Genomic DNA, 10,401 nt, shown 5'->3' with positions numbered 1-10,401 from the left:
AAACGTTCAAGTTAATCTGGACGATACACTGATTTCTACAGAAAACTAAACATGACGAAGCAAAAGAGGGATGATGTTGACACCGTGACCATCAATGAAGACAAATGTATGCGGTACTTTAACTGTGTCGTTATGGAAACAAAGATGTTGCTGTTGACATTTTTTAAACTGTTGTTTTTCAATGCTTTGAGTGCAAACTAAACTCCATTTCCTTACATTGTGTTGGGATGGATGCAGATTTTTAATTAGTCATCGTGTGTTATGACATTCATGAAACCCGTTAATTTCACTGACATCACAATTCAAAGCTTTTTTTTTTTTTAATCACGGTTTGATTATTTAAAGCAATCAACATAAGACAGTCTGTATATTTGTGTGAAGAGTCCGGCACACCCACGTACGTCACGACAGAAAGAAACATTTCCTTCAATTCAGCACCGAAGGCAAAGAGCTGAACGTTAATATAATAACTCATCGCTGGTCTGACCCATAAACCGTCTCTAAGAAATACAAACACTGACGTCAAACTCATCAAGAGTCAGATTTCCTATAAACATTAAAAGAAGCCCGGACGAGTCAGTGTCAGTGCAGATGTGGGCCAGTAATAACAGCAAGTGTCCTCTTTAAACCCCGTCTGTCCACCTGAGAGCAAAGACAAGTTTATTTTTAGAATGTAAAATGTTCAGTTCAGTATATTTTAGTCAATTCTCCAAAATACATTAAAGGAATCCTAATTAAAAATATTTCAGGAAAGGCTCAATGTATCGCCCTAATTTTGACAAAAATATCTTTATAACATTTTCAAAAACAATAATCCGCTTTTCCCCCAGAAAATAACATCAAAATCGGTACAGAGTTAGGATGTGCTTAGCTTAGCTTAGCATAGACACTGGAAACAGCTAGCCTGGCTCTGATTAGCCTGCTACATCTCGTTTGTTCGATCCATAACTAAAAAGGGAAAAACAACAGTGGTCATTAAGTATTCATCAATTCAAACCAACAGTGTTTCTTTCTTTCTGAAGTCTTGCTGTCACAGTGAGGTTGCCAGGTTTGTGACCACTGTCGACTCGATCTGGCAACCTGCGCTACAGCCAGAGACGTAGCTGGGGAGACGGATAAACCGCCAACTGTCAGTTTCATGTTTCTGTTTGTGCGGATTAAACAAACGAGATACAGTGTGTTAATTTAATGAGCTTTACAGATCATGGCAGGCGTATTTTTAAACTTCTACGCTAGCTCTCTTTATGCTAAGCTAGGCTAACCGTTCCATCAACGGGAATATTAGCATCTGCCCCAACCAATCCAGGATCAATCGGCTTCTTAAAAAACACTCCAACTTGTTCTTCTCGGCTTATTACGCGTGTATCAATGAGTTTATTAAACCTCATAACGTCCGTTTAGAGTTAATACATGCAAATGATTACATCAAAACAAAACATATGCTACATTTAATAGTTTTTACACAATGGAAGTACACTGGACGATATTAAGTTTGATGTTCCAAATTTGCCTAATTAGGCAAACTGGATGAATCATTGATTTACTTTGTTAATAGATGTCGTTTAATGCTGAATATGATGATTATGAAGGTTCAAAGTGCTTTCAGAGAATATATATGAGAGGTTAAATATTCTCTCTATGTATATCATGTGCCATCTAACCTGAACTGAATATGTTGCCAGATGTTGAACAGTCTTTATATTGAGTACCATACTTCCAGCACAGCCTACTCATAACACACACTGAGACTTAATAAACAGATGTGTCCACGTTGAAGCGGAGTAGTAAATGAGTCATGAATCATTGTCCTGGACTTTCCAGTTTTCCTCTCCAACGTCGGGCCTTTCAAACCACAATCCCTCCAATTACAATCAAAGCCGCCACATCCAACAGCAGATTAATGGGACACTTCCTCGACATCGCTTCGCACAGTGGTAATTCATCTTAATTGTGATACATTCCTGTTGGCTGCGTTCCCGGCTCGCCAGATGCTCGACGTCTGTTTGACAAATAAATCCCTTACAATGTCTTCAAAGCTTGAAGTTCTGGGCCTCGAGAGTCTGCGGTCAAAGCTTTTACAGGTCGGGAATCCAACGCACGCTGGACAACATCTGCCCACAGATGGTTCTCCAGCTCAATCTCAAAATCAGGCCTTTCCAGACTCACAAAACCGGGTCACGTGTCGCCCAAACTGCCTGTTCAAGTGAAAATACTCCTCTGGTTTGCGACCAGGGCGGTTTGGCTCTCCCGTCGCCTCTCCTTCTTCCTCTCCAGCCTCAGCTTCCAGCAGACGGCGCTCGACGCTAAGAGGACCAGTCCGGCCGACAGTAGCACCAGGCCGAAGTAGGAGATGGTGGATCCGTGTGAGTTGAAGCTGTAGGCCACGACGGTGACCACGATGCCGGCGATGAGGACCACCACGCCAAACGGGACGGTGCAGCGGTAGCAGGACAGCTCGGTCCCGCCGGTGGCCGCGGTCAGCTGGACCTCATTGACCAGCGGGATGTTCACGGTGGTCACGTGGGCTGCAGGGCGCTCGCTGTTGTTGGCCTTCTCTGGGGTCGCTGGCGTTCTCATGGTGTCCTTATTAACTTCTTCTGGCATTGCAGGATCAAGGAACCTTCTGCTAACCAACCACAGACGGCTCCTCGTTGTTGCCCTTTTACCTCGTTTCCTCGTTAGGGTCTCCCAGCCTGCGTGGAGAAAGAATCCATTCATTAGGTGAAAAGAAGGCAAAGAGTCAAACTCGTTGCTCAACGCTGCACACAGAGGAAAGGCAGACCCTCGCAGATGTTTCTGTTAGGATTCAACACCGCATTTCGCAACCCAGCAGCACTCTGCGAGCGCCTCCCGCGGCTTTGACGCGACCTCCCTGCACAATCGCAGCCGCCTCCTGACCCACTCGCAGCCGGGTCCGTCTGAATGACGCAGGACCAGCCGGCCCAGCACGAGCTGAGACATTCCCTGGAGAGCGCAGGATATGACATTACAAACTGCTCCGTGAAATGCGAGGAGCTTCGAAATCACCAGCAATTTCACAAGCGCTCAACGCCCCCCCCCCCCCCCCCCCCCCACATCTGCTGCGTGGAAAGCTGTGATTCAGACTCCGAGGGACAATAAACGGGCAGGAAGGTGTCAGTCATACTCTGCATCACCGTCTGGGTTTTAAAACACTTGTTACTCCGTGTCCTTCATTAAAACAGAAGCAGGTCTCTCTCTGTAGGACCCCAGACCAGCGCTTCTCAAACTGGGGGTCAAGGGGGGCACACTGGAGCCACGACTGATGCCTCACTTTGTCATATAAGAGTAATTTTCTGAAAATAAAATGTTCACCAAGTTACAAAAGAAGAGGAAGAACTTCTGATACATAAATTAATGTTTTAATTCTGACTCTTCTTTTGTCTTTGCTCTTTTCTTGTGAAGCTTTTATGAGTTTTGCCTCAGCAGACGATTATGTACATTAAATTAAACGATTAATCGTTCCATACATTGTAAAAAAACCAAAAAAGGCTTCAAAATGCTCCTTTTGTCCAACCAACAGCCCAAAACCCCAAAACATTTACCCTCATAAATGACAAAGAAAAGCATTTAAGAAGCTGAACCAACAAATTTCTGGGAGATTTGCTTGAAAAGTGGCAATCAATCATCAATCAATCATCAATCAATCACCAAAATAAGTTTCAGTTTTCCTCTGATGGACTTATGATTAGCTGTGAGTGGGTTTTGTTGGACTGTTGAGGATTTACAGGTTGGATTCACATTAGAAAACACTTTGAAATCCTTCTGGAGAAGATCTCAGAAGAAGTTTTAGTCATTATTGAACTTATCTTACGTCTCCTGATGACAGAGTTTACACACAACAAAACTTAATCCTTTAACTTGTAAACTTCGTGGAATTTGTGTCTGTGAGCATTTAAAGAAATTGTCCAGCTGTTTTCCTCAGCCCTGTCAGTCCACATCACAACCAATAACACGGCTTTCACTCTCTCTGACAGGTGTGTTCTGCACACCTTCAGTGCTGTGATTTAAAGCCTGATTCTCTCAGTTATGTATCTAACTCCAGCTGCTGTTGGCCGGATGAGGCCCCTGAAGCCCAAACTTCAGCCTGTTGCTTGCAGGGACAAAGCTGCGCGCAGACAGAGGAGAGGTTGGTCGGTTACCTCACAGCCGTTTTCCATGTCGCACAGAGTCCAGGGAGAGACGCGTCTCAGAGGGAAGCAGCTCATTAAACCTTCAGTCACATTCAGCTGCTTCAGTGTGAGCGGAGGTTTCTTCTGTGCTCAGCGGCGAACAGCGTCTCTGTGCCGGCTCCCGTTCATGAGCACCGTCCCTCTGTGAAGCCCGCAGGTCCGGAGCTGCTGGTCGGACTGCCATCCCCATTCACTGCAACTATTTCAAGTATCGATGACGGCAGTGTGAAGCTCAAACGATAAGGGACGACAGCATTTCCGGCCGTATTTCAAAAATAAATCGCCTTTTACTGTCAGCATTTGTTGCATGTACAGCCAATTTCTAAGGTGGATTTATTTTGAAATCTAAATGAGGCTATTTCCGTTTAGATGGGCGGCAATAACTTTAAACTTAATAAAACAGGTTAAATATGAGAGAGGGTGTTCCCTCCTTCCTCTATTATATTACATTATACCACACTGTATCACATTCATACATATTCTGTACTTTATTTGTATTCATATGTATTTTTATTTCTAGAATTCACATTTTTCCAGCTCTTAGTCTTGATTTTTTGGGGGAGGCTCGCTATAAAAGTCTGCTGTCTTATTTGTACCTGACAGCAGAAAAAGTCCATGACCTTTTCTTTTGCTGGATGTAGCAAAAATCTTAACAAATTTCCAGCTGTAGGATAAAAGCTTAAAAACATGTTTTCCATCTGGAGTGAGGGGAAGGTACAGTCTTTTCAAAAATAAAATCTTGTATTGAAGCACCAGCAGTGGAGGAAGTATGTAGGTATTTAACCTAAAGTAGCAGTACCACCCTGTAAAAATACTCCAACACAAGTAAAAGTGTATTGAAACTTTTACTTAGTAGTACTAAAACTGCTTAAGAATAGCAAAATATGGTACAGTTTACAACACAGTATCAAATGTAAAAGTGGTCCATGTGAGTGTTTTGAAATATATCTTTAAATAAACAAGGTTAATATCATATTATTGGAATATTATTACCGTTGATGCATTTGTTATTTGTCGTAAAGGAACAATCTGTAATGTGTAAATGTCGGCTACTCAAGTAAAGTAACTCTACAGTACTTTAATACATGTACTTACTTTCCACTGCAGAGTGCCTCAAACTTCTTCTTGTGTATAGTGTGTCCAAGTGTACACTTACTTTCCATGTCGGATTGTTATTGGTACACTGTGAGGAAAAACAGCAACATGTGCAGCCATCAATCACTCACAGTCTTTTATTATGAAAGTCTGGACCGGAAGCCCGGTGCTTACCTTCTCGTGCTTTGTGAAAGGTGCTGCGACAGGAGCCGTCATGTCGCTGCGGTTCACCGATGAGGAGTTCCAGGACGCCTGGAAGGAGCTGGATGAGCCGCAGCTGGAGGGAGGATGGGAGCTCTTCACCGAGACGATGGGAGTCAAAATCTACCGGCTTTATGATAAGGTACAAAAATAAATAAAACTGCGGCTTTTACAGCCGGAAACAGAGCGAGCTGACTGACTGACTGAATTAGTCCGTTTCGGTTTGGGGATCCGCTGCTGTAGCTTCGGTATCATCAGTGATTACCTGTCCTGTCTCAAACATTATGTGAGACTGTTGCCTTTAATGTCATTCATTTATTAATAACACGAGTAACCGTCTCAGCAGTGATGTCCTAGCGGCCGACACGGGAAGTGTCCGGAAATTGAGGGAGAGCTGTCCCACAAACTGGTCAAACCAAACTCCCTTTACACGGCTGTCAATTTAATCTTACCTCTCCGGTGTGTACAGCCGTGTATTTCGTCAAACCTGTCTGAACACATTTATGAAATCAGAATGATCGACTCTTTAATTCGGCATGCACCAGACGCATTAAGGCAGTAGCTTTTCATTCATTTTGTCCAAAAGTTCAATAAAAACAAAAGTTTTAGTCATACTAAATTGTAAACTAAAAAAAATGATGCATGCAGAACACAAACGGAAAATAACTGCATGAATTCTCTCCATTGCCTCACTGCTCTGGAATAATGTCCCTAATTATGTGAGACACTGCTTGATACTATAATGCATCATGTTAACAAGAAGAAGCAACCGTAAAATGGTATTTTTTGTCCATGGAGTTTGGTGTGATTTTACTTTCTCCCCAAGCAGACGTACATTCAGCCACAAAATCAATGCAGTTTGTCAGTATTATTGCATTGAAGTACAAGAGAAGCACCCTCAGTTTCTGTTTCTGTATTTCTGAATCAGATCCAGCACACGTCCTCACTCGGAGTGAGTAACAGACTGGCTCTAATCAGAGCTGTGTGGTTTGGGATTAGTTACATACTGTGGGTGTGACATGTAGCCTGCAGTTGGAAGAGAGAATTTTCATGTGCTGTTTTCAGGAAACTGGACTTTATGAGTACAAAGTCTTTGGTGGGCTCACCACCTGCACTCCAGAGCTGTGTGCAGATGTCTACATGGACTTGACGTATCGGAAACATTGGGATAACTATGCAAAAGGTAAAAAAAGCAGTAAGGCAGAATCCACACTCATTGTCCTTGCAACCAAATCAACTTTCCCTCATCTCTCCTGCTTGAGAATATGTGTTCATATTCACATTAGTGACACATCTTGTTCTTTAATAAGCTGCTGACATCTGTTGGCTGTAGCACACATGCAGCCTTCTGTTGTAGCCTCTCTGTGGGTCTTCTCAGATCTTCTTGTCTTGAAATAATGCTATGCATCTCCTTGTCTTCATGCACCTCCACAGTAACCTGCAGGTAACGTGTTGTTGTCCTAGTCTGTAGTCGCCCACTGTATTGTATCTTAGCGTGTTAAAAAACATGAATCCAGCTGGAATCACGTGCACTAGTTGAAATTTGAGACATAGCTTTAGCTTAGTCGTAGCTGAAGTAGCTTTTTCCAGCTTTTTTGTTAGTTTTATTGCCTGTGGTGTCGGTTGAGTCTTACTGTATTTATGTTGCCTCCCCCTCCAAGAATATGTAGACGAGCTGTTCGTAAATTCAAACTTAGCTTATGACTGTTTAGAGTCACGTTATAAGATAATATGGAGTACGGTCAACACGTCTGACCTAAAACTTGTTAATAATTATGTAAATTCTTTAAACGAGTAAATAACATAAATTAACTTAGCATAATCCAACATTTCCCACTCAATAACTGCTGCTAACTCTGAAACACACATCTTTCTCTGTGTATGCAGATCTAAATAAAACAAAGTAACACTACATAAAAGATTTTTTACGATCTAGCGTAATGTTAGCTTGGTTGCTACAACAATTACAAATAAAATACAACAAATATAGATACAGATAATGCTCCAAAAGTGGCATGTTAGGATAGATCAATCAGAAAAAATGGTATATGCTATAGAAGCTCATCAGTAGCGCTTGCTATTAGCTATTATTGTGTTCAGATGAAATCGTTATTGGCAGTATTTCAAATGCAAATTCATGAAAGAAAATCTCAATTTCCTTGTCATCACCTTTCCTTTCAGAAACCATTATGATTAAAATCACTTCAGCATATTGTTTGTCCATCCACCCACAGCTGCTGTTTTCATGTAATTTGTTTTATTCAGAACTCTATGAGAAGGACTTCAATGGACAGACTGCAATCTACTGGGAAGTAAAATACCCATTTCCTCTGTCAAACAGAGATGTATCCTTCTGGTCCACATAAATACACCCAGTGCAATTCCCTCTGTTTCCATTTGAGCGTCAAACATGGTTTATAGAGATGAAATCTGGCTCTGTTGGAGAGAGAGTCTTCCCTAACAGCCCAAACCTCAGTACGTGTACATGAGGGAGCGGAGAGACCTGGATGTGGACGGCAGGAAGATCTGGGTGATCCTGGCCCGAAGTTCTCCGGAGACGGCGTGTGCAGAGAAGAGCGGCGTGCTGCGGGTCAAAGACTACAAGCAGAGCGTCGCCCTGGAGAGCGATGGAGCCAGTGGGAGTAAAGGTACTGCATGTTCACTACTGTAGATCTAAATGTTCTTCCAGTTAAGTATTACACAGGAAAAACTCACATCTGTTTGATTTTCATTGCTTAAAATCGATGATTTCAACAACAGAGTTTGGTTATAATAACTTAATACTGTCATCATGCAATCGTTGTCCAGCCCTCTGCTTTGGTTTTGGACTGCTGGTTGTACAAATGAAGTGATTTCCTGAGCTCATCTTGATCAAGCTATCGATTAAAAAAATAACAATTGATGACAAAATCACAAGCTGCAGCCCTGATTTCAGGAATGAACATGTGCTTTGTTTCAGTTTTCATGAATTACTTCGACAACCCCGGTGGGATGATTCCCAACTGGCTGGTGAACTGGGCGGCGAGGGTGAGTGCATGCACATTTACATGCAAATACATTCAAACAAGAAGAACAGCTAATTTCCTGATGGGGATCATGTGACTGGTTTGAATTCAGGTTTCATTAAAACATTTAAAGTGCAGATTTGAGTCTTTGTCTTGGAGGCAAATCATGACTGAAATGAGGAACAAGTCTCCCATGTAACGTTTGCATGATTTACAGTAGAACGAAATGAGCTTAGTTTATGTAAACCAGCTTCATCTGGAGACATTTCTCAACAAAGAAGCGGATTTATGTGATTTGAATGGCTGCCTGCAGGGATTATGCTTCCTCGGCTGCACAAGGGAAAGAAAAAATCAGCTTCGGGGTGTAAAACATTGAGGAGGTGGCTGCGTATTGATATGTGACATATGTGACTCTAAGACTACATCCACAACAGAAGGAAACCGCTCCAGTTCTTCATGTTTGTTCTTTTTCTTCAACAAAGCGGTGCATCTCGGCTCCATTCTGTACCCTCCTGCTCTCCACCGTCACCTTTATCCTGTTTTAATACAGCTGGACTCACACTCTTCACATTTTGTCCTGTTTCTTTCGTTTCTTGAGTTTTGGAAATGTAGTTTTTTTATAGTGTGGCTTCACACATTAGTGGAAATCAATGAGTTTCTGATGCTAACTCACTAGCTGTTGCTCGGGGTTACAGGACTTCCTCTTTAAGAAGATACATTCGTTTTAAACATTTCGATGAGACGATGCGTTCAGACGTACGTTCATTGAGCTTTCACTGACAGGTGGAAGTCGAGAACGAACCGGTTTCAGAGTGCGCACATGTTCGTCATTGACCTACTCTGATCTCTGACGAGCGCTTTAAAGAGGGTGTTAAAAGGGTTCAGTCACAGGCCTCGGCTCCATCCCTCCACCCGCCTCCATCGTTATTGTTAGCAGATGTGTTGCGGGGTGATGTCAGCAGCTCCTCGTCGTCGCTGCCCCTCCTGGGTGGGTCTCCTTGGCGCATGTGTTCATGACGCTCACTTTGTGTGTTTGTCCCGTGCAGACCGGGGTTCCTGGTTTCTTAACGGACATGCAGAAGGCCTGCAGCAACTACAGCGGCTACCGCCAGAAGAAATGAACGCAGACAGCCGCTCGCGCTCAAGGGCTCACTTTCATCCGTCGCGGTTTGGTGCTGGGAGGTGATCACACTTGAATCTCCTGCGAGGGGCTGCTGCTTGTCCCTGTGGCATGCTGTTTACTCAGGCATGATGTGCATGACCGGCCGCCCTCATTAACAGGCTGGTGTGAAATCAATTCCCTTCCATTGTGCTGTATTAACTAATCCTGTGTTGTCTTTCCTGTGCAATCACTGTAAGCTCCCGTCCCTCCAGGACGAAGGAGCCTCCATAGAATATTTTTTAAGCTTTGTTTAATGTTTGTACAAAATACTCAGTTGTACTGTATTATTACTTTGGATCCTGTGTGATGAAACAATGATTAGTTCTTATTGCAGCTTCCTGCAGAGGATTTCATCCCTTCTCCTTGTTTTAAATTTGTTCACCGTCACATTTAATGTGACAGACGTGACGGAAGTTTAATTATTGTACGTTTTGTCTACTTCAATTCACTGGAGTTCTCTCATTCGTTATAATGAAGTGAAAATCTGCTCTTTTAGAAATGGTTTAATCTGGTCATGACAAGTCTATTACTGTGTAATACTGCGGCTACTGCAATGAATAAACTTTTATTTGAAATTTAGTTCTGTCTGTTTTCTCACATTGACCATCCTGAAGAGGCTTTTCAAGGCTTTTTCAACTGTCATGTTGTGTTACAGATGGGATGCTGCAGCACCACGGTAACCTCAGCAAACACTAATCGCTGCCAGGCAATGCAGCGTTTGACAGTTTATTAGGTTCAGCTCGAGTCG

At 42.8% G+C, this 10,401-nt stretch overlaps 2 protein-coding genes across 2 annotated transcripts; one reads left to right on the top strand and one right to left on the bottom strand.

Annotated features, from left to right (window-relative positions):
* Positions 1-314: 314 nt before the first annotated feature.
* tmem100a (transmembrane protein 100a) lies at positions 315-4,382 on the bottom strand. The gene is made up of 2 exons (XM_041957370.1): positions 4,161-4,382; positions 315-2,693 (listed from the first exon to the last, which is right to left on the bottom strand). Exon 2 carries the CDS (start codon positions 2,602-2,604, stop codon positions 2,200-2,202), a length of 405 nt encoding a protein of 134 aa, XP_041813304.1. The 5' UTR covers positions 2,605-2,693; positions 4,161-4,382; the 3' UTR covers positions 315-2,199.
* Positions 4,383-5,480: 1,098 nt separating this feature from the next.
* Positions 5,481-10,199, top strand: LOC121621096 (phosphatidylcholine transfer protein). The gene is made up of 6 exons (XM_041957410.1): positions 5,481-5,628; positions 6,552-6,669; positions 7,752-7,831; positions 7,963-8,134; positions 8,446-8,513; positions 9,538-10,199. The coding sequence occupies exons 1-6, from the start codon at positions 5,500-5,502 to the stop codon at positions 9,610-9,612; spliced, it is 642 nt and encodes a 213-aa protein (XP_041813344.1). The 5' UTR covers positions 5,481-5,499; the 3' UTR covers positions 9,613-10,199.
* Positions 10,200-10,401: the final 202 nt, after the last annotated feature.

This window comes from Chelmon rostratus, chromosome 17 (genome assembly GCF_017976325.1).
Source record: "Chelmon rostratus isolate fCheRos1 chromosome 17, fCheRos1.pri, whole genome shotgun sequence".
Taxonomy (NCBI): domain Eukaryota; kingdom Metazoa; phylum Chordata; class Actinopteri; order Chaetodontiformes; family Chaetodontidae; genus Chelmon; species Chelmon rostratus.
This window is presented reverse-complemented; position numbering and strand designations above follow the sequence as displayed.

Coding starts and splice junctions, on each gene's coding strand:
- tmem100a (XM_041957370.1), bottom strand. CDS start 2,604: ATGCCAGAAGAAGTTAATAAGGACACCATGAGAACGCCAGCGACCCCA.
- LOC121621096 (XM_041957410.1), top strand. CDS start 5,500: ATGTCGCTGCGGTTCACCGATGAGGAGTTCCAGGACGCCTGGAAGGAG. Junction 6,670..7,751: donor TTGGGATAACTATGCAAAAG/GTAAAAAAAGCA, acceptor TGTTTTATTCAG/AACTCTATGAGAAGGACTTC. Junction 7,832..7,962: donor TTCCTCTGTCAAACAGAGAT/GTATCCTTCTGG, acceptor CCCAAACCTCAG/TACGTGTACATGAGGGAGCG.